At 42.8% G+C, this 24,204-nt stretch overlaps 2 protein-coding genes across 2 annotated transcripts in view; both read right to left on the minus strand.

Annotated features, from left to right (window-relative positions):
• On the minus strand, positions 1 to 16,937 carry dok3 (docking protein 3). Its single transcript, XM_003217578.4, has 5 exons — positions 16,881 to 16,937; positions 7,553 to 7,843; positions 5,231 to 5,321; positions 4,373 to 4,545; positions 1 to 2,097 (listed from the first exon to the last, which is right to left on the minus strand). Exons 1-5 carry the CDS (start codon positions 16,935 to 16,937, stop codon positions 1,279 to 1,281), a joined length of 1,431 nt encoding a protein of 476 aa, XP_003217626.1. The 3' UTR covers positions 1 to 1,278.
• Positions 16,574 to 24,204, minus strand: part of ddx41 (DEAD-box helicase 41) — a 19,625-nt gene continuing 11,994 nt past the window's right edge. The window contains exons 11-17 of the mRNA XM_008104964.3: positions 22,854 to 22,985; positions 21,972 to 22,043; positions 21,652 to 21,748; positions 20,694 to 20,843; positions 20,328 to 20,399; positions 19,227 to 19,337; positions 16,574 to 18,124 (exon numbers count right to left, since the gene is read on the minus strand). Of these exons, the coding sequence (XP_008103171.2) occupies positions 17,988 to 18,124; positions 19,227 to 19,337; positions 20,328 to 20,399; positions 20,694 to 20,843; positions 21,652 to 21,748; positions 21,972 to 22,043; positions 22,854 to 22,985 (771 nt within the window). The 3' untranslated portion in view covers positions 16,574 to 17,987. The remainder of the gene's footprint in view (positions 18,125 to 19,226; positions 19,338 to 20,327; positions 20,400 to 20,693; positions 20,844 to 21,651; positions 21,749 to 21,971; positions 22,044 to 22,853; positions 22,986 to 24,204) is intronic.

Below are 24,204 nucleotides of genomic sequence, written 5' to 3' on the forward strand. Positions count from 1 at the left end.
TTATTAAACTATTCGAAGTGATTTTTATTTATACCCCACTTTTTCTCTCTACAAAGGAGACTCAAAGCAGCTTACAATAAAACCAATTCAATACAATTAAAAACCCAAAAATGTACAAACATTAAAATAGAATTAAACATCAGTGGAATTAATTAAGAATAAACAGTTAACATACTGAAAACTGATTTTTCTGCTTTTCTGCCTCCTAGCATGCACTGTGAAAACCATCTATGCTTGTGAAGGAGACCTGTTTGAATGTTTGCAGGCCCCTCCCTCCTCCAGTCTGTCCCAGAGCATAGTGCAATCCACTTGACTTCAGTCTCAAGTCAGGAATTCCCCCTCTTCTCTTAGCCAAGCTACACACCTGCTGTTTGTAATATCCTTCCTGGTGGAGTAATCTAAAGATCTTGGATTGTTGCAAACATTGTTGTGTTCTTTGGGCATAAACAACATTGTGCTGGATTCTGGGTTTGTCAGGGATCCAAATTGATTTTCCACTAAATCTAATCTAAGTTGCCTTAGACATGGTTGGACCACTGGCCTACTTAGAAAAGTATCAACTAGCAATCATTCTCTAAGATCTCGGACATCCTCATAATCTGTGGCTTAGCGGAAGATGGGATGGGACCCTTTGTACACTGAACTTATAATGATCTAGCATATTTAACATCTGGCTAGCGTTGCAATCCAAAACATACATTTCTCAAACTATAGCATTGTTATGGAAGAAAAGACCTTGTCCAGGACCGCTGGAGGTATAACCACCTAAAAAGCAAAAAGGAGCGAGAGACAGAGAAAAAACTAAAGCAAACCAGAGTTGAGATGACCTAAGACTACAAGGGACAATGTAAGATAAGCCATTTAATGAGACAAAAAGGGAAGAGACCCCTAAAGCATACATATCCACCTGGCTTTCCAGTTTCCTTCATGTCCACTAATGTGGTAAGTTAAATAATCCTTGTCCCAATCACTAAACACCCAAAGCAGATGCAATGAAGTTTCTAGTTATCCTTGCTTCTCAGGATACCACCCTCTAGCTTGGAAAGCTGCATCTTCAGGTCAGAAAGACCGGCCAAGGAGTGGGAGGGGGAGAATCATGGAAGGAACCAGAGCCTTGGAAAGTTCAGTTTTTAGTATGACAGCTCTCACAACCCCCCAGCCAGCCTAGCCTCACAGGTTGGGAAATTATGAAAGTTATAATCCAAAAAAGGTAACCTTCTCAAGCCCTGAGAACAAGTCTCAGTCCTGGGACTGGTCTCTCATAGCTGGACAGGTCAACTAGGACTTGCCCATGGCACTCTCATTCTTGCTAGTGGCCTTGGAGGCTCCCCCCTCTCTGCTCAGCATGGTGACCAGCTTGTGTCTGAAAGCACCTGCTCCTCTCGCTTTGGGCTTGCCGCTCCCCTCGCTCCCCTCGGCTGCCTCTTGGCAACCCAACGTTTGAGTGGGATGCTGGCTCTCTGGGGAGGGGTCAATACCTGTGGTAGGACTGGGGCAGGGATGGTTATTTGAGCGCCTGGCAGCCACAGGGCTGTTATCGTAAATGGGTGAGGACTCAGTGTTGCTGCTGCCACCACTGCCCTCAGGGGAGTCTCTGCAGCCAAAGCCAAGAGGTTCAGAGTAAAGGATGCGCTGCTGCTCCAAAGCACGCAGGTTCTCGTAAAGATGGTCAGAAAGATGTTCCTTTTGCTCCTTAGGCTCTGCTTCCGTATTGCCCTGGAACAGGGGTGAAAAGCTCTTGCCAATGGACGCATAGATGATAGGTGCTTCAGGAGCTCCTCCCTTTGGGGAAGTGAAAAGGCTGTCACTAGCTGGGAGGTCCCTGCCTGCAAGTCCCACAGGGTTTCCCGCATACAGCGGTTCCTTTTCCTCCAGGTTCTCCACAACAGCAGGCCAGGACCAGCACCCTGCTTTCTGCTTAGGATCTTGAACTGAGGAAAGCCCAGCTTTCTTGTCTCCATCCATCAGAAGAATGGCTTTCTGGTGGTTTATGGCTGCTGAGACAGTTGTGCAGATTTCTGCTGCCCGGGTTGTATTGAAAGTAAAGAGGCCTTCTCCTGAACTGCAGCGCCGCCCTGCTTCAAAAGAGAACATAGTCTAGAGAGAGAAATGCAGGAAAAGCACACAGAGAAATATTAGAGTTCTTATATTTTGATAAAATTGTACATTCAAAAATAAGTGTCTATTTGTAACTTCTAAATCCCACCATGGCACAACATGTCTATGGTGGTGGGATTGTGTGGTCCTGTGTGGTAAGGGACTATGCTATGTTAAAGGTAGTAGTGGCTTTTGCTAAGGAGTCAGCAAAAAACTACTAAGCAGCAGCAGTGGTGGCGGATGAGTGGAGGATCACTTGAGGCAGGGCAGTGATGCAGTGGCACCATAACTAACCATTGCTAGTACTGTGCAGAAGGAGGCAAGCTAAACCCATTTGAATGTCTTTTGCCATGAACATCCTATGAAGAGACAAATCCAAAATGAAACAAGGGATAGTGCCAAAAATGACACACCTGGGTTGCAAGGCCCTCAATAACCTCCTGGAGTATGGCAGAGAGCAACTAAGAGTAGTGCAACTGGAATCAAGCCAAACAACATTTTATTTATTTATTTATTTATATATTTATTTATAACATTTATACCCCACCTTTCTCACCCGAGGGGACTCAGGGCGGCTTACAAAAATTGGCAAAATTTAATGCCCAAGAAATACAGTCATAAAAGCAAAACAATACGTATAAATCTGTTAAAACATTATTAAAATACATTATAAAAACCTTAAAAACATACAGTAGAGTCTCACTTATCCAACACTCGCTTATCCAATGTTCTGGATTATCCAACGCATTTTTGTAGTCAATGTTTTCAATATATCATGATACTTTGGTGCTAAATTCGTAAATACTGTAATTACTACATAGCATTACTGCGTATTAAACTACTTTTTCTGCCAAATTTGTTGTCTAACATGATGTTTTGGTGCTTCATTTGTAAAATCATAACCTAATTTGATGTTTAATAGACTTTTCCTTAATGCCTCCTTATTATCCAACATATTCACTTATCCAACATTCTGCTGGCCCGTTTATGTTGGATAAATGAGACTCTACTGTATATAAAATTAATTCCAATGTTCAGTTGCTGATGGGCTCAGAGGTGAAAGGAAAGTCCAAAGCTGCACAACACATACTGTAGCAAACATGAATCAAGGGAGGCTAGACATAGTAAACAAGAAATGGAATATATGAAGATTATAATACTTGGTGTGAGTGAGCTAAACTGAAAATGAATGTGACATTTTGAAACAGTTAATTACACAATGTTTTATTCAGGAAATGAAAAGCTAAGAAGAAGTGGGATGGCGTTAATAATGAGATGAGATATACAAAAGCAGTCGAAAGATATATACTGGGCCCTCAATATGCATTTAGGTTTGGTTCTAAGGATCCTGTGGATATAATAAAAAATCTATGGATGCTCAAGTCTCATTATGTACTGTACAGTGGTATAGTAAAATGGCATGGCAAGCAAACAAGTGCCAGAGAGAGCCGGAGAGTACATGGAACGGCAGAAGGCAACAGCAGGGTATGTCTACATATTAGCATAGTGTTTGGTGTGTAGGGAAATCAAGGTTTGCTTTTTTGGAAATCTGTTTTCCTGGATATTTTCAAGCTATGGTTGGTTGAATCTATGGATGCAGAACTTATGAATATGGAGGGCTGACTGCAATGCAAAATCTTACTGAATAACATCAATAAGACCAGGGAAAAACCTACTAATATAATAAGTTTATGCTCCAGCTACAGAAAAGCAGAAAAAGAAATTGAAAGATTATATGATGGAGTCCAGGAAGAAATCAAATACACACCAAAACAGGGTTTCTGGTCAATTATAGGCAATTGGAGTGCAACAGTATAAAACAGAGCAGAATCAATGACTGTAGGAAATTTGGCCTTGGATAAAAAACGAAGGAGAGCAGCTGGCTGAATTTTGAGAGGCCAACCATTTGTTTATTGCAAACATGTTATTCAGGCTGCAAAGGAAAAAAAATTGATGTCTTCCATTCTTGACACATTTTTAAAGGATTTTCAGTAGAGGTTTGGTATTGCCCGTGCAGATTGATGGCTACCCAGCCAGTGGGGCAGTGAATCTAATTCAAATTTTGGTCCAGATTTTAAACGTAGTATCAAAGGTGCTAAAGTTATTTTGAGATGGGATCCAGCATCTTGGGTTGCTCCTTAAAAGTTCATGCTAAAATGTTTATTATTTTCCACCAGTGACACAAAGGCCACCAGTCACCAGTGGAAGTTTCTCAACCAAACCCAGGTCTAAGAAGGCTGCCATACAGGTGCTAGAACAGTTGCTTAATGCTTACCTTTTCCTGGCCAAATCTTCGAAGGAAAGTGTAAGGCCAGTTATAGAGTGTTTGCCCAGTTTGCACATCCTTCAGCACCAACTGATCAAATAAAGGGACCACCAAGTAGTTTCCCTTCAGGTGACATCGGGCAGAGGCCTCCGTGGGGAGTACCACCACAGGGTACTCGCATGCTGTTGGGAAGGGATTGTAAAAAATTTACTCTTCTGTTGTGAAGGTCCTCAGTTTACAAGTGAAATACATTCTACAGAAAAACTGCACAAAAAACTACACAAACTACAGCTTGTAGAAATCATGGGTAACCATAATCTGTGTATATCATGCAGTATATGGGTCTGAATTAGCAACTAGATTTAGATCCATGCTGGAGAGCCAGAGAGAGCAGAGAATCTTTGGCCCCCTTAGGATTTGAATACTTGGGTCTTGAATCTCCTTTGGGCTACCCTAGATGTCAATTACATCATCAGCTGGCCATTTTCCAGCTCCTGCATGCATTTCCCCCTCATTCTAAAGGAGTGAAACAACTTTTCTTACTGATGGTAAGCACTTTAAGATAAAACGAGCTGGGGTTTTCTGATCCTATTTTTTGCCTTTGGCTCTGCCTATTGCATTCTTCCAATCAAAAATTTCTTTGCTATCAAGTCTGGCCCTTGGGATGAAATGAACTTGTCCACTCTTGTCATAAAGCATTTTGAGCTACAGGAAAAATGCCCCTGAGCCTGGGTTTTCCAGAGGGCGTATCTCTAAGAAGTGGTCTCTCACCCTGAAAGTAAACCCCACAGAAAGAGATGGGGTCCCCTTGATCACTTGATTGGAACCAAGCCCCCATCTTAAGCCTGAGGCCAGGAGGACACTTACCTTCCTGCCAGGATGAGTAAATAGTATTCTCTTCCATTAGGGGACGTGGGCTGAGGGTGTTCACCACTGTACTGCATGGGCCAGGAGTTTTCTGCAGGTAACAGAGGAGAGAAAATGCATCAAAGGAAAGCATTCCCTCAAATGAAAGTATCACAAGGCCCCACCACCTGGAGGCAACATTAGAACTACACATTAAACCAAGGGGGCCCCTGAAGCTGCACATAGCCTGACCACCCCAATTCCATGCTCAAAATACATTTTTCTTGGCCAGTCAAAAGGTTGGATTTTCTCTCCTTCCAACCAGCCTTTTAAAAATACCAGAAAAATGTTAAAAATTAACTTTTGGATTTTTCAAAACTAGAATTTCCAGTCAGTCCCTTTTTAATGGAGGGAATATTTTTAGCAATCTATATAATCCCTGGGCCCCTGGTGGTGGCGCAGTGTGTTTAAGCGCTGAGCTGCTGAACTTGCAGACCGAAAGGTCCCAGGTTCAAATCCCGGGAGCGGAATGAGCGCCCGCTGTTAGCCCAAGCTCCTACCAACCTAGCAGTTCGAAAACATGCCAATGTGAGTAGATCAATAGGTACCGCTCCGGCAGGAAGGTAACAGCGCTCCATGCAGTCATGCCTGCCACATGACCTTGGAGGTGTCTACGGACAACGCTGGCTTTTCAGCTTAGAAATGGAGATGAGCACCAGCCCCCAGAGTCGGTCACGACTGGACTTAACGTCAGGGGAAAACCTTTACCTTTACCTTTTATATAATCCCTGGACAGAAAATTGTCTCATACACCCACTCCATTTTCCTTGCCCTAAACCAGTGGTTCTCAACCTGTGGGCCCCCAGATGTTTTTGGCCTACAGTCCCAGAAATCCCATCCAGTTTACCAGCTATTAGGATTTCTGGAAGTTGAAGGCCAAAACATCGGGGGACCCACAGGTTGAGAACCACTGCCTTCAACCATGGGCAATTTCTAGTATTGCAACTATTAAACATCTCATGTGTATTGGCAAAATACGTTTATTCACTCCCAACTTTTATTGCGCTTATGATCCACTAGAGCCATCTAACCCTAACATCCATATTTTTGCTTTCTTTATTCCTTTGGAATATTACACAACAAGCCTGCAGTAAGAGGATTTGTTTTTTCTTGAGAGATCAGTTATCGGTGCTGTAATCTATGAGAATACTTCCATGAGTCAGTTTCTCTCAACCCTGGATCTGCTATCAGTTCTGCTATCATCATTTGCTAGGCACGCTTACTGCGCAAATAGCCTCTTAACTTTTATTATTTTGTTTGTCATTTAATAACCCCAGAAATGAAGCTGCTATTATCTTGTACATGGAGATAAGAAACACATTTCCAAGAACAAGCGTAACTTGAAGTGAGAGAGTGTCTTTGCACATTAAGATTAAATCCCTATATATTATATTTTCTTAGAATGAAGTCTTACTAAAATCATTGAAGGCTGAAAACTCTGAAAAAACTGGGGTTAGGAACAGGCAGCAAAGGATATCTTATCTAGAAATTCCAGGGCTTCACCACGACTTCTGTTCCTTGAGAACATGAAACATTTTGTAAGTCTGTCTAAATTCTTATTTTCAGAACCAGACCTTGGAACAGTTTTTTTCTAGATTAAAACCCCACAACCTATGGCCATTCCGGTTGAAGGTTCTGGAAACTGTAGTTCAATGGTGACAAGATGAGCCTTCCTTATCCAGAACTCCAAATTCTAAAATTGTACCCATGGGTGGGTGAGACAGAGACCCTTTTGCTTTCTTATAGTTCAACAATCACACAACATTTGTTTTATGTACAAAATTCTTGAAAATATTGTGTATAAAACTACATTTGAGCTATGTGTATAAGTCGTATATGAAAAAAACTTGGGTCCCATTTCCAAGATATCTCATTATACATGTGTGTGTGTGTGTGTGTGTTCCAAAATCTGGAAAACAATCTGAAATCTAAAACACTTCTGGTCTTAAACATTTCAGATAAGGAATACTGAATCTGTATTATTTTTTCAAGTTCTCTTCAGGATCAATTTTAAAACATACAACTACTTAAAAACACATCTAGAAACTCCAGTTAGGTGGTCAGAGAGCATTACTCATTGTAGTGACTTAATCCAGAATATCTGCATGCAACACAAGAATATTGTTGGACAGTAAGAAAACCAAGAATAATACGCCGTTGAAGTTGGAAAAGATCTCAGAGGTCACTTTAGCTTTTCCATCAAGTCTTATATGATTGACAGGCGAGCACTGAGTTGAAAATCAGGACACTGTGATGAAAACAATGTTGCTGGGGGATTCCTACCTGAAATGCCAGTTGGCAAATACATTCTATCCACTCATCTGGCTGATCCACTGCCAGGAAGCAATTGCGCTCCATCATGCATAAACAAAAGGGTGTGGTGTCCTTGGGAGAGCTCTGTTCCTCCGCCCGTTCCACGGAGACACAATCTGAAAGTCGGATCACCTTGCGCTCCCCCTTCCGCAGAGTTGCCTTTTCTGCTTTGACCCCTTCACGAGCTTCGAAGTACTCTAGCCGTGCAACACCGGAGGGACTGTCGGCAAAAAGCTGGGCCCATACCTTCCGCCAGGTCTTCTGTGAGCAGAAGCAAAGGGTGGTAGCTTATAATGAGTGACAAGCAGAGGTGAACAAATACCATGGGTAGCAATTCTTCAGGCTGGAAAATTTGTCCAGAGGCAAACAGCAATAGAAAAGAGGAAGCATTCTGGCAGAAATGAACTAGTGATCCAGACAGAAAGAAATATAACCATCAGATTGTTTATTACTAGCGCATTATATGTGTGTGTGTGTGTGTATGTCTGACACAGAATAATGTACTTTTGACTGCACACTCTACGGCACACAGGCACAGAAAAAAGCCTGAAAGGGTTATAATAATAATAATAATAATAATAATAATAATAATAATAATAATAATAATAATAATAACTTTATTTATACCCCGCCACCATCTCCCCAATGGGGACTCGGGGCGGCTAACATGGGGCCATGCCCAGAGCAATACAACATAATAAAATATAAAAACAACATATCATAGCACCATTTAAAATTCAATAAATAATAATAAACAGAACATCAAGAAATCAAAAAAACAATAAAGCAAGGGCAGGCCGCGTGAACACAGAGATAAAACCCGGAGTGAGAGGGACAGAGGAGTACTCCACTATGGGCAGGGACATTTGGAAGGGGTAATCTAGAGGATAGATGTTCGGAGGGGAGTAATACGGAGATATATAACAGAAATTACTCACCGAAAGCACAGCGGAAGAGCCATGTTTTCAATTCTTTCCTAAAAGCTAATAGAGTGGGAGCTTGCCTAATTTCAGTAGGTAGTGAGTTCCACAGTCGGGGGGCCACAGCAGAGAAGGCCCTCTCCCTTGTACTTACAAGGCGAGCCTGGGATATAGGCAATGGTGATAACAGGGCCTCCCCGGATGATCGCAAAGCACGGGCAGGTTTATGGAAGGAGATACGGTCACGGAGGTAGGTGGGTCCCAAACCGTTCAGGGCTTTATAGATGATGGTCTGCACCTTGAATTGGGACCGGAAAATGAACGGCAGCCAGTGGAGCTCCTTAAACAAGGGAGTGGATCTCTCCCTGTAATTTGCCCGTTATTAATCTGGCAGCCGAGCGCTGGACCAATTGTAATTTCCGGGCCGTCTTCAAGGGAAGCCCCACGTAGAGTGCATTACAGTAGTCCAGTCTAGAGGTAACTAAGGCATGGACCACCGTGGTCAAGTCAGACTTCACGAGGTATGGTCGCAGTTGGCGCACAAGTTTGAGTTGTGCAAAGGCCCTCCCGGCCACCGCCGACACCTGTGCTTCAAGCGTCAGCGCTGAATCCAGGAGGACCCCCAAACTGCGGACCTGTGGTTTCAGGGGGAGTGCAACCCCGTCCAGCACAGGTTGCCACCCAATACCCCGATCTGCCGCACGACTGACCAGGAGGGCCTCTGTCTTGTCGGGATTGATTCTCAGCTTGTTCCTCCTCATCCAGTCCGCCACAGCGGCCAGGCACTGGTTCAGCATCCGAGGGGCTTCCTTGGAATCAGATGGAAACGAGTAGTGGATTTGCGTGTCATCTGCGTAGAGATGGCAACGCCCTCCAAAACTCCGGATGACCTCTCCCAGTGGTTTCATGTAGATGTTAAATAGCATGGGGGATAAGATAGACCCCTGCGGAACCCCACAGGTCAATGGCCAGGGGTCCGAGCAGGTGTCCCCCAGCTTCACCATCTGGGAACGGCCCTCCAGGAAGGACTGGAGCCACTGCAAAACTGTGCCACCGAGCCCCATCCCAGAGAGCCTCCCCAGAAGGATACCATGGTCGATGGTATCGAAAGCCGCTGAGATATCCAGGAGAACCAGCAGGGTCACACTCCGCCTGTCCAGCTCCCTGCGGAGGTCATCCACCAAGGCGACCAAAGCCGTCTCGGTACTGTGCCCAGGCCTGAAGCCAGACTGCGAGCAGTCCAGAAAATCGGTGTCATCGAGAAACCCCTGGAGCTGCGTGGCAACCACCCGCTCCAGCACCTTGCCCAAGAATGGGAGGTTGGAGATTGGTCTGTAATTGTCACAAACCAATGGGTCTAACGAGGGTTTTTTTAGTAGTGGTTTTACCACCGCTTGTTTAAAACAGGATGGAAATGATCCCTGACCCAAGGAGGCATTTATTATAGCCACAAACCACTCCAACAACCCATCTTTGGCCAGTTTAACCAGCCAAGAAGGACAAGGATCCAGAGCGCAAGTGGTCGCCCTCACAGACCCAAGAATCCCCTCCACGTCATCAGGAAGAACAAGCCGGAAAGAATCCCATAAGATCGAACCGACAGGTGCCTCGGTTACCTCCGCTGAAACCACAGTTAAGCTGGAGTCCAACTCACAACGTATCCGAGCAACTTTGCCTGCGAAATGGTGTGCGAACTCGCTGCACCGAGTTGCCAAGTCATCGAGAAGCTCCTGGGTCTCAGAGGGCCGCAGGAGCTCCCCAACAACTAGGAACAACTCCGATGGCCTATTGGCCGCAGACGCTATGCGGGCAGTCGTGAAAGCTTTCCTGGCTGCCCGCAGAGCCACGGAGTAAGCCTTAATAGCGGCTTTAGCCCGTGCTTGGTCGGACACATCCTGAGATTTCCTCCAGATGCACTCTAGTCCCCTCCTCGCACGCTTCATCACAGCCAGCTCCTCAGTGAACCAAGGAGTAGACGTGACTCTACGCAGCGAGAGGGGGCGTTCGGGGGCGATCGTGTCCAATGCCCTTGCCAGCTCACTATTATAGCGATCAGCCAGGACATCGACAGGAAAGTGAATGGTTAAATGTGAATGGTTAAATGTGAAATTGACAGAATGTATTGCCTTCACAGCTTTCAGCTATGATTTGCTAGCTTTTATTTCTTAAGCTTGGCTATGATTTGCTAGTCTTTATTTCTTAAGATCACTGAACATTAGTTCAGTGAACTTAAGAAATAAAGGAGCAAAGTAGCTTTAGAGAAACACAATGAGCAAAATTGCGTATTTGATGTCTGTACATATATGATCATGAGGTTATTTACGTCTGGTGATCAGGAAGAATGAGAGAAAAAAAGTCTAGTAGGCTTCACAGAAGTAACAGATATTTTGAAGTCTAATCTGCACCCATGCAGAAAGACAGAATATATTGGATTGCTAGAGTGGAAACCAGAGATAAGTCCTGTATCTTTAATGGTTCTACAGAAGAAAGGATTTCAGTAGATATAATTGTTATTCCACCTGGTAACAAACACGTGCTCAAAATCCCTCTTCTACACAACCATCTATATATATAAAAGAGTGATGGCATCACAGCAATTCACAAAACAACAAAAGTACAGGCCCCCCAACCTCAAAATTTGACAACACAACCCATAATCCACGCCTCAAGGTTGATACAACAAAAAGAAAAGAAAAATAAAGTCCTAATTAGAGGGAGAGCAATAATTTTTTTTATCCAATTGCTGCCAGTTTAGAGGGCTAATCTCTGCCCACTTGGTTGCCTAGCAACCAAGGGACAGCTAGGTTTCAGTTAGGGGACAGGCGGATGTAGGCCTCACTTAGACTTCTTCCACAGATTATCTAATTTGCACTGGATTATATGGCAGTGTAGACTCAAGGCCCTTCCACACAGCTATATAACCCATTTATAATCTTATATTATCTGCTTTGCACTGGATTATCTTGACTCCGCACTGCCATATAATCCACTTCAGTGTGCATTTTATACAGCTGTGAAGAAGGGGCCTCAGATAATCCAGTTCTGAGCAGATAATATAAGATTAGAAATATACAGTAGAGTCTCACTTATCCAACGTAAACAGGCCGGCAGGATAAGTGAATATGTTGGATAATAAGAAGGGATTCAGGAAAAGCCAATTAAACATCAAATTAGGTAATCGTTATACAAATTAAGCACCAAAACATCATATTATACAACAAATTTGACAGAAAAAGTAGTTTCATGTGCAGTAATGCTATGTAGTATTTACAGTAGAGTCTCACTTATCCAACACTCGCTTATCCAACATTCTGGATTATCCAACGCATTTTTGTAGTCAATGCTTTCAATATATCGTGATATTTTGGTGCTAAATTCATAAATACAGTAATTACTATATAGCATTACTGTGTACTGAACTACTTTTTCTGACAAATTTGTTGTCTAACATGATGTTTTGGTGCTTAATTTGTAAAATCATAACTTAATTTGATGTTTAATAGGGTTATCCTTAATTCCTCATTATCCAACATATTCGCTTATCCAACGTTCTGCCGGCCCGTTTATGTTGGATAAGTGAGACTCTACTGTACTGTATTTACAAATTTACCACTAAAATATCACAATGAATTTAAAACACTGACTACAAAAACATTGATTATGAAAAGGCAGACTGCGTTGGATAATCCAGAACATTGTATAAGCGAATGTTGGATAAGTGAGATTCTTCTTTAATATGAAATAATTACTGGGATAGAATAATGCAGAACAATATAATCTCTAAAACCAGGACAGTAAATAAACAGGGGAATTCCACACAGGAAACAATCAGGGCCAGCTAACACCTCCCAACAAAGTATTCCCATCATCAAAGTCTGGCAAATCCTGTTTTCTCAGGGCCACAGACAGTAGAAGCACATAAAATATCGCAAACAACATCACTCTGAAAACAAGGGTATTCCAGACAGGAAACAATCAGGGCCAGCTAACACCTCCCAACAAAGTATTCCCATCATCAAAGTCTGGAAAATCCTCTGTTTTCTCAGGGCCACAGACAGTAGAAGCACATAAAATATCGCAAACAGCACCACTCTGAAAACAAGGGAATTCCAGACAGGAAACAATCAGGGCCAGCTAACACCTCCCAACAAAAAATTCACTCAGGGAGGAAACAGCCAGGCTTTAAAACTGCAAGGCCATTACATCCTAATCATTTTTCCTAATTGCAGCATTCATACTTGCCTCCAGCAAACAAAAAAAACCAATCAGAAATATTGTATATTCACAACCTTTAGGAAATAATATCCCCTGATGGCGCAGCGTGTTAAAGCGCTGAACTGCTGAACTTCTGGACTGAAAGGCCACAGGTTTGAATTGGGGGAGCGGAGAGAGCCCCCACTGTTAGCTCCAGCTTCTGCCAACCCAGAAGTTCGAAAACATGCAAATGTGAGTGCATCAATAGGTACTGCTCCGGCGGGAAGGTAACGCCGCTCCATGTAGTCATCCCACATGACCTTGGAGGAGTCTACGGACAACGCCGGCTCTTTGGCTTAGAAATGGAGATGAGCACCAACCTCCAGAGTAAGACACGACTGGACTTAATGTCTGGGGAAAACCTTTACCCTTTACCTTAACTACCACCAATTCCTCAATACTTTATTTCCCATACCACCAGACTTCGCCACAGCAACGCGTGGCCGGGCACAGCTAGTTTAAGGTATAGAAGCCCTTTCCAGTTTTCAGTCTGGCAACTCTAAGGCTATACCTCCTTCAAGAGAAATTGTGTGTCTGGGTTACAGTATCAATGTCAAGAATAGGAGGGGAAGGACTGATGACCAGAGATACAGATAAATGTGATACTCCTCTATTGCACCTGTATTGGGTATCAGCGGACAAAAACACATACTGAGCTTCTGTGGAGCTAGAAGACAGCACATTTTGGAAACATGATCATGTTATTTATGAATCCAGTTCACTTCCAGTGACAATGCAGCATAAAGATTCAAAAAATTATTTAGAAAAATTGGTACAAAGGATTTTTACCAGTACAGAGAATGGCAAGGGAAGAAAAGAGATAGCAAGGGCAGGTGCTGTTTCTGCAAATCTGTTTAGGGGAGGAGCGGGAGAGGGACTGGAGGGAGGAATATAACACCAAATTCAGAATAAAATCCCCCAGATGCTAATCTGCTCCATCTTTCCTCTTCAGCATCTCTTTCATATCCTCCTGGTAACCATGGAGTTAACTGCAGGCTACTTCTATAATGCAACAATGGTTTGCTGGGTAATCCAAGAAAGGTCAACAACACAGCATGAACCCCAGGCATTCACCAGCTAGAAGTGCTTTCGTTCTCACTCAGTAGTAGCCATACACCAAATCATGAACAGAGATGAGCTTTTTGGAAGTAAATGTCTTTGCACAGTAAGGCAAATGTGGAGCAGTGAGCAAGAGTGGAAGCTGTGAGGCAGAAAATCATCAGTTTGTCTCCTCTCACTAGGTTACCTTAGGCATTATGGGGACAATAACCCATTTCTTCTTCAGGATTGCTACCAGGCTGAGATAATCTAAGTGTTGCTATTTGAGCACTACTCCTTAAATTCTAAAATATCTGTGCCTGTGTGGGTCACAATGGTGTCAGTGAAATTTGCAAGTGGGTAAAGCAGGTGACTGAAAATGAGAACGCCACTGAACCATTTCGTCTGGGTGATCACACCATCTCCTCCTCACATGCGCAGGCAGCAGCTAGGCCTCTGGTCCCACACCAGCAGCACCCTTGGGAGGGCTGACGCTTGGCCTCCATTTGCTGGTGACCACAGCACAGCAGTTGATCAACGGGGGAAAGAGAAGATCCATGTGAACCCTTGGTCCCACAAGTTGTGTGCATTGCTTATTGACCTATGGCAATTCCATGAATTTCATAGGCAAAGAATGCTCAGAGGTGGTTTTGTTTCTTCCTCTGAAATATAGTCCACACAGCACCTGTTATTCGTTAGTGGTCTCCTGTTCAAGTACTAACATTGCTTAGCTCTCAAGATAAAATGCGATCTGGTGCATTTAGGTCATCATAGCAATTTAAAAACCAGCCTATAGATATTGTAAACTTACTTATTGTGTTGCCCATTTGTTTCTGATTATTTTCTGATGGTTTTGAAAGGGTGAGGGTAAGTCCATAGGACTGATATCAGCATGCCATAAAACTTGAAAACCTACAGACAAAATACCTACAAATGTATTGTCTTAAAACGTAACATTTGGAAGAAACTATAATTTTGGGCTCCTGGTAAATCCTGTAATGGAAATTTTCTGTGTTACTCCTTTTCACTTGATGCCTTAAGCGGTTTTATTTTGCTTAATGGTTAATCAAGCCCTAGGGGGCTGCTGTTATCATGATTACTATTTTGATCCAGTTTTCTTCCAGATTAGGACTCACAACCGTTTATAACACTTTAAAAACTCATTGTTAAGCATAACAAACTAACAAAGGTGAAGCACCATTGTGTGTGTGCGTGAGTTGATTTATAATGACTCCGTGCATGTAATTGGGTTTTCTTATGCAAGGAATACTCAGAGGTGGTTTTGCCAGTTCTTTCTTATGAAATATAGCAGTGTCCCATCTAAGTATGATTCAGGATTGATACTGCTTAACTTCCACAATTAGACTGGATTTGGGGCTTTTTAAAAACCAAAATCAAAGAATTGTCTTAGGCTGCCTGTCCTGAGCTGGAGCACTAACAACCTACTGATCATTCCCTTCATTGGAAGATGGAGCATAAATAAATACAGTGGCATAAATCACAATATGTATATGTGTGTCTTCAAGTCACCTTTAGATTTCTGATTGTGTGTTTAAACCTATGTACTAAGATGTCACTTTCAAGATATGGAGTAAATACGTGCTGCATAGGAAAGTCCCACCTGGCTGGAATGCATAAGGAAATAAAGTGAAAGCTCTTTTTAAATCCACCATGAGAAACAGCAAACTTCTTTTTCTCTAAAAAATAATGCCAGGTTTTAAAAATGCAATGCTACCCTTTTCCCCAATAGCCACAAAAATTAAGACCCCATTTATAAAATTATTTAATATGTACAAAATGGGTGCAGCTAAAAAGAATTGGGGTGAAGCCGAAAATCAGAAGTGAAATGAGATGCTTGAGAATCACATTTCCCTAACCTTTTTAATGTTTGGGGACTCTTTCCAAAATCCTGAATGACAAACAAGCAGAACAAAGGAAATGACCTGGGACAGATGGGAAACAGTTGTGTTGATTTGTAGAGGATCCCATGGGAAAAAAACATTAATTTTCCAAGGACAGAAATCTTTTAACACTATCTTGTAGCTTCAGCACTAAAAGATAAATACAAGGATGGGAGACTGGGTTAGACAGAATGAAGAGAGATACAAAATGAGCCATTGTACGAAAGCAACCAAAAGCTATAGACACAAAATCACTTCTCTTGCCATATACGAACACACATATACCAAGGTTTCCTACACACATACATGTCTGTCCCTGATATCGTAAAACTTTGTAGGATGAGACAAAGTTGCAGTATCACCTTTTTCCCCATCTCAACTTTCCTCATTGATTTAGCATTGATTTAATAAGACTTTGGGCAGGGAGGATGCATAACTTTACGGATCAACAGATGGCCATGGAATTACAATGTACATTGTAGGAACCAAAGACCACCGAATAATTTTTATTTATTTACTTTATTAAACAAAGTAAATAATGCCTTTCTCCCTTAGGGGACTCAAGGTAGCTTTTTACGTGTTATTAACTTGTGTGCTTGTCCAATTCAAGGCTCCAAATTTAAGCTTAGCACAGAAAGCAAGGAGCTAAAGAACAGCTTCATACACTGCAAGATAATGTTTCTCCTTAATTTCAGCTTGAAACTAAGAATCCAAAAAACTGTACTAAAAATACAGAAAACTAAATCCATGTTGCTCAGTGTTGTCAACATTGAGGTTTTAGCCAATTCAACTTTCCTAGAGATCACTTCATTTCAGGTACAAACAAGGGAAACAGTTCAAACTGGTATGGTGGAATTAATTTTCAACATACCAGTTAATTCACAATACATGTCATTTTAATTTTATTACTGGAATAATTTACATTCAAAAGTAATGCAACACTTCACTGTAAACCCACAATTCACTAATGTGACACAAAAGAAAGGCTGGAAACAGGTACGTTTTTAAAAAGCCCAGCAGTTGCAGATTCCATCTTGCATCACAAAAACCTAACCCGAGCCTCTAGAGATGACTTGGAAAGTGCTAGGACATTGTTATCCTGAATCTTGTGGGACTTAACAATGAATCCAATGAAGACTCCCTGGGATAATCCCTCCTTTCCCCAAAGCAGATATCCATTTTTACCTTCCCAAATTTTGGATGATGGATATAGAGGATCCCATCTTTCACTGGGCACTCCATGGGATATGCTCCAAACAGACAGCCCAGTAAGGAAGGAGGAAGAGATCACTGAGGCTGTGAGCTCTTGTGGCTGCCACAGGAATGAGTCAGTATGTACGATAGCACTGGTGACTTCCTCTGCCTGCCAACTTCCTCTTTTGGGCCTGCATGCATACTGGGAGGTATACTAAAGAGAACAGTCCCAGGAGACACACAGGCATGTCCCAGGGGACTTTTGATTCAGCCAACATTGGTGGGTCGGCAGACTGTCTCCCCGCAGCTGCAGAGGCCACCTCTGAGCAGAGTCTAAGAGAGTCACGCAATAAAGATAGAAACAGATGAGGAAGAGGAACACATCAAACTAAGGATATCTAAAACCTCAAAAGTTTGCTACTAAAACTGAAGAAAGCAGTAGTAGAACTCCCAGTGGCTGGAAGCTTGGAAATACTATTATTTTAAACTGGAACTCCCAGAAGTCTCCAGTCAGTAGGCAGAGGCAGAGGAGTTCTGGGAGCTGAAGTCCAAAGGAGGATCTTTTCCTTGCGATGATATTGTTCAGTTCCTTCCTTCCTTTCACAGCCACCCGCTGGGTCGTATGGAGCTTGCTCAATCCTGAATGACAACAGTTACTGATGCAATAGATGACTGCAGCACTAGACTGCCACATTTAGAAGTGAATAGTTCAAGATCTTAAAAGGAAACTTGGGTTTGAAACGAGCCATTCAGAACGTATATACACCCAATCTGTGGTACCATGGTTAAGCGACTATCAGAAACCAGCACAATACTTCCTATTATGTACATCCTCAATACACAGGAGCTTGAAAGAGGGGGCCATCTTTGTGGCTTGCATCTGGCCTAGGACAGGATCCATAAGTACTACAAAAATTAGAAAGTAAAAAGCCCTTAAAAGGAGCAACTGCACTGGTATCTCTTCTTTCCTACTCTAGGTGACAATATTCTGCCGTGCAGTAAACCAGACCTACAAATGGCAGTTGAGAAATATTAGCCCGCAGAGCACCAAGATCTGTTCATTTGCTTGGTTGTGTCCTGCCAAAAACCAGAGTGTATCTAGAAGTCCATAGAGCTATGGGCTAGATAATCCTTCCGTCCAATGTTGCTGACTTGCTTTGTCTGCATGGCTTCCAGCTTGGGGCAGTCAGTGATACGATGACCCAGGCCACCACAGAACGCACAGCCCCTCTCATCTGGAAGAGTAAAAAACACGCATTGTAGATTGTAAGACAGAAGGAAAATTAATGTTTAGTAAGCTGCTCTGAGTGACTTTGTGCCTGAAGAGTGGGGCAAAAATCATCTAAATAAATAAATATTGTCAACCCAGATTTCAGGTCCATGTTTATGCAACATTTAGACCAGTGGTTCTCAACCTGTGAGTCCCCAGGTGTTTTGGCCTACAACTCCCAAAAATCCCAGCCAGTTTACCAGAGGTTAGGATTTCTGGGAGTTGAAGGCGGAAACATCTGGGGACCCACAAGTTGAGAACCACTGATTTAGACACTAAGCACCTCTTGGTCAGGCTCTTTGGAACATGATTGCAAAACATTCACATTGTTAAAGGTGATGGAAAACATTAGGCCTTCCATCTTGTATTACTGCCTGATCAGTCCTTCTTCAATTGCTTCTTCTTGAAGCTATTATGCAGATAAAGCTTTTCAAAGCCACTAATAATTTTGATATTATGGGAAATAGGGATGCACATCCTGTAGAGCACATTGTGGTCCTCATTCACACCACACAACTCTCCATAATCAATGCTTCAGAGCTGCATGCAGCAGCAAGGATACCAGTGGTACTTGGGGAGTGTGAACTTTCCCGTCTCCAACCACCCAAGGACACTGACGTCCTCATTTCTGTGCAAAGCCAAAGCATGGATCCCAATTAGATTACTGGGAGGAGAGGGGCTAGCTTCTCTCATTCCAGATTTATGTATATGTTGGTGCCTTCCGCACCCCTTTTTTGTGTATTACATTCTTGTCCTCCCCAGTGCATGGGTATTCTAGAATGCAGCACCTGGCTTCTCTCTACCAAAATCACAAGCAATCCTCAGGGCAAAAAACAAAAACAAAAAACAAACCCTGATTGTACATCCCTGGGTTAAAGTGTAACATCAGCAAAGCATGGCAATTGTTACAGTTCGCCAGCATTTGGCTGTTGATTTTCTTACAAGCCAACTGTCACTTGGATGCTTTCTAGGGATTAAGCTGCCTTCCCAATTGAACTGCACATTGACTATCGCAAACCATCCCACTCTCTTAATCATTACCCTCCCTCCAAGAACCAGCTACTTACCGCCAATATCCAACATGGATTCATCTCCACAATGCAGCACCTGCAACACTGGGGGCACTTTTTGCTTGGCCTCCAGCAGCAGTGCCTTCAAGTCCATAAGCACTGACTCATCTGGATAAAAACAGGAAAGTCAGAACAAATCAGAATTTTAGAGAGTAAAGTGGGTGTCCTTTTCCCTAGACCTAGTTATAAGAAGCAGTAAAAACTGCCTGCACTTGAGTAAGGAGCTATCTCCACAAGGAAGGCAATCCCAATAGTCTCAAGACACCAACAAACCATATCCTGGTTCCATAAAATATTCTACTTTCTGCATGAAAAGGGATCCTGTAGCAGTTTATAAAGATTGAGAGATTAACTGCTCAGGTGTCGGCTACTTGGCTGATCACATCATGCTGTACGTAGCTGCCTGGGCCCCGAGATGCTCAGGAGAGGCTCTTCTCTCTGTCTCACCTCCATCACAAGCTCAGTTGGTGGGAATGAGAGATTGAGCCTTCCGGGTGGCTGCCCCTTGACTCTGGAACTCTCTTCCCAGGGAAGCCAGAATGCCCCCCTCCCTACCCTCCTTCCAGCAGCTAAAACCTTTTAATTCAAGAAGGCTTTTAAAGAAGAAGGTTTTGCAGATCAAGACATGGGGTGTTATCGTTTTAGCTATGAATAGGTTTTAATTGGTTTTAACTGTTTTTAATACTGTTAATATTTAATTCTATTTTAATGTTTGTATGTGTTACGTTTTAATTCACACATTATTATGGTTTTTATTGTTAGCCACTATAAGTCTCCTTTAGCAAAAAAAAAGGCAGGATATAAATAAATCATCATCACTGAGAAAATGAAATTGGTAACATATGCCCATGAAAGCTAATGCTACCAACTTTGTTCTCTCTGGTGGTGTCTAAGTTGGTACAAGATATCTTTGAAGACTGACATTCCAGGCTAACATGATTGTCTTTGAATTCTATTTTCAGCAGTCACCCATAAGAAAGCTAGATCTGGCTAAGTCAATCCCAGGCTATCACAGTACTAGGATACAGTCCTGCCAGTATGGCCCATCAATGACACATCCTTCACACACTTGCACAGCAGCCCCTCTTGGCTTCTCACCACAGGCTTTGTTGATGAAGGTGGTGGCAATCCCAGTATTCCCTGAACGACCAGTACGCCCAATTCGATGAACTGGAAAAGAAAAGCAGAATAAAACTAATCAACTTCAGGAAAGCTTGGTGGCTGCTCTCTACTGCAGCATAACAAGCCACATTCAGCCAAGCCCATTCCAAGATTTATATATAGCATATTCATTTCATGAAGTCCCATTCCACTGATTTAAGCCTTTTCTATTCAAACAGGAGTCTGAATAGGACTTCAAATAGAGTTCTTTCTTAAGAGAAGATCATTGCACATGCAAGTATCCTAGCAGATACACCAAAGAAAAGTCAAGTCCCACAAGCAAAGCTAGTCTTTCTTCCATACCATAGTTTTCTATCTCCTCAGGCATGTCATAGTTGATGACATGTTGTATGGCTGGGAAGTCCAAGCCTTTGGATGCAACATCGGTGGCAACAAGAACATCCTTTTTGCCATCTCGGAATGCCTCAATTGCTTTAGTCCGTTCCTCTTGGTCTGCAAAATGAAAGGAAACATTAACAGCAGCAGCAAGGGGATTTCCCCTTGTTCATAATACAAAGACTACAAGAGTTTCCATTCTCTGCAAAGGATTATTCACAGTCCAAGGACAAAAGCACTGTTGTCTCTGCAGACATGTCTCATGAAGTGCCAGAGTGAACAATTCAACAAGACTCTCAATCCAGACTCTTGTTTCTGATTATGGCATCTCTAATGTGCCAAGGGAAGGGTAGGGGGACAGCTTTCTGAAGCTCAGAAATGGGATACTGTTCCCCTAGGGATTATCATCATAGGCTATCACTCATGGTTGAGAACGATTGCTTTCCAGGTGAAGGGTCTTGGACTACAGCTCATTTTGGGGGGGGGGGGGAGTAACAAGAGGCAAAGGGGCCTTAAAAATGGCACTAATGAAGCCAATGACAAAATCAGCCTGGTTTCAAAGATTTATGTTAGTAATATGTGTAGAACGGGAACCCCCTAAAGCCATTCAATTTCTTCTAGATTCTCTTACAACCTTTGACACTCTATGTAAGTGGAAATTTTGTCTGCTGTTCAGTCTTGAGCAGGGAATCACAACTTAACTGAACAGCTCAATATAATAATGAAGTGGAAAGAAAAGGCTAACTCTGGCAAGGTGTGTTATAAACCTAACTCCCTCAGCTACACTGCAGATTGGAACACATTTGTAGTCTGTCCATGCTTCACTCGAGTCACACCACCACCAACACTGACTTTATTTATACCCTGCCTTCTCCCAGAAGTTGAATATAAAAGGAGTACATTTGCATCCAAATAACTTACTGACCTTTCCCACCATGTATGGCCACAGCCTCCACACCCTTAAGCAATAGGTATTCATGGATTGCGTCTACATCTGCTTTCTTCTCAGCAAAAATAAGAACCTACAAAAAAAGTACTGATAAACTACAAGAACTCTAAGGTGGAAAGCATTAATCCGTCAGTCTAAACAGAGTTCTTCCCTAATTTCAGAGGCAGGAGACAACACCAAGTATTTTCAACCACTACCTAGCAGTTGATCTAGAAGAAAATTAGGAAACTTGCATTCATTGCACTCCTCACAGAAAGTCAAATAAAGAAAATGCCTGAGCCAGGACTGACACTCACCGGTGGAGGGGTCTTCTGCAGGCACTCAAGCAGATATACCATCTTGGCTTCCTCCTTCACATACTCTACCTCCTATATACAACCAGAGAGAAATGGAGAGAACCACCAGGAGGCAGTGTTTCAGTGAAAGAAGCAGGAGATGGACAGCAAAAGGCAACAAGAGTCATTTCATGAAGGGCTCAGAAGAGCAACTGCAGTGTCAGGTTTGGTTTGGGACATGGGAAACTTAGGTTCAAATTCCTAAGCAGCTATGAAAGTCAACGCAAAATTTTGATCAAAGTACTGTAATAGCAAGCAATTAGATGAGAGGTTTAAAACAACGGTTTTTAGAATAATAGATGAAATACTAATAATAATTTGATTGTTGCTATTGTTGTGTTACTTCACATTCACACCTGTCTCAAACAGACAAGAGTTCTTTCTCCCACCCTAAACCTTCCACAGATGTATAAACCCCACTTACACAGTTTTCCAACAGAACTCAAAACCTCCGAGGATGCCTGCCATAGATGCAGGTGAAACATCAGGAAAGAATGCTTCTGGAACATAGCCATACAGCCCGAAAACTCACAGCAATCCAGTGATTCTGGCCATGAAAGCCTTCAACAACACATTCCTTCATGTGGTTTCCAACTTATGACCACCCTTAGCCAAGATGATCACACAGTTTTCTGGGGCTGAGACTGTGTGACTCACCCAAGGTCACCCAGTGGGTTTCTATGGCCAAGAGGGGAATTGAACTCTGCTCTCCAGAGTCATAGTTCAATGCTCAAATCACCACACCACATTATCAAATCACCTGATAACATTTGATTATTCACAAAATGTAAGATGGCACAGACATACCCGGGGGAAGAAAGAGCTGCATGAGTGGAAACATACCTGTATGACATCCAAGCTGGCAGCTCCTGCACGACCCACATTGATAGTGATAGGCTTCACGAGAGCACTCTTGGCAAAATTCTGAATCTTCTTGGGCATAGTAGCACTGAAAAGAAGTGTTTGCCTCTGGCCCTAAAGATGGGAGGGAATGCGGAATGTTAACAGATAACGAGAGATATTCATTTGTATAATACCATAACTGCAAAAATCCAGGTTTCAAACAATACCAGGATTTTCTAAGAAGAAGATAACTGAACCTGGACATAAAATAGTATAAGTCTTATGAGCCATGTTCACATCTAAAAATCACATCAGCATTTGTACTGGGAAAGAACCGTACACACTGAAAATCAATTCTAAAAATCACACCCAGGGTGGGAATGTAGCCCTCTTGATGTTGTTGGATTGTAATTCCCATCAGACTTGTGCAGTAGATAATAGTAAGGAATTCTGGAAGTTCAGTCAAATAGCACTGGAAGGGCTACATGATTCTCACCCTGTTCTAGTTTTCTGATTGCAAACGTAGGTTTAAAATGCATGGGAAATATCTGCTAAAAACATTTGAATTTCCAATGATTGAGAGCAATCCTTTGGTGACATGCTCAGCTCCTTGAACTTCATTTTCAATAGCAGAGAATCATAGAATCATAGAATAGTAGAGTTGGAAGAGACCTCATGGGCCATTCAGTTCAACCCCCTGCCAAGAAGCAGGAAATCGCATTCAAAGCACCCCCGACAGATGGCCATCCAGCCTCTGCTTAAAAGCCTCCAAGGAAGGAGCCTCCACCACAGCCCGGGGGAGAGAGTTCCACTGTCGAACAGCCCTCACAGTGAGGAAGTTCTTCCTGATGTTCAGGTGGAATCTCCTTTCCTGTAGTTTGAAGCCATTGTTCCGTGTCCTAGTCTGCAGGGCAGCAGAAAATAAGCTTGCTCCCTCCTCCCTATGACTTCCCTTCACGTATTTGTACATGGCTATCATGTCTCCTCTCAGCCTTCTCTTCTGCAGGCTAAACATGCCAAGCTCTTTAAGCCTCTCCTCATAGGGCTTGTTCTCCAGACCCTTAATCATTTTAGTCGCCCTCCTCTGGACGCTTTCCAGCTTGTCAACATCTCCCTTCAACTGTGGTGCCCAGAATTGGACGCAGTATTCCAGGTGTGGTCTGACCAAGGCAGAATAGAGGGGGAGCATGACTTCCCTGGATCTAGACGCTATTCCCCTATTGATGCAGGCCAGAATCCCGTTGGCTTTTTTAGCTGCTGCATCACATTGCTGGCTCATGTTTAACTTGTTGTCCACGAGGACTCCAAGGTCTTTTTCGCACACACTGCTGTCTAGCCAGACGTCCCCCAT

The sequence above is a fragment of the Anolis carolinensis genome, chromosome 2 (assembly GCF_035594765.1).
Source record: "Anolis carolinensis isolate JA03-04 chromosome 2, rAnoCar3.1.pri, whole genome shotgun sequence".
Lineage (NCBI taxonomy): Eukaryota > Metazoa > Chordata > Lepidosauria > Squamata > Dactyloidae > Anolis > Anolis carolinensis.

Bases quoted from the DNA above. Each gene is read 5' to 3' on its own strand.
- dok3 (XM_003217578.4), bottom strand. From the start codon at position 16,937: ATGGAGTGCCCAGTGAAAGATGGGATCCTCTATATCCATCATCCAAAA. The intron at 7,844-16,880 runs GTAAAAATGGAT...TTCTGCTCACAG, and splicing joins ATCATCCAAAATTTGGGAAG to AAGACCTGGCGGAAGGTATG. The intron at 2,098-4,372 runs GTAAGCATTAAG...TTCTCTCTCTAG, and splicing joins GAAGATTTGGCCAGGAAAAG to ACTATGTTCTCTTTTGAAGC.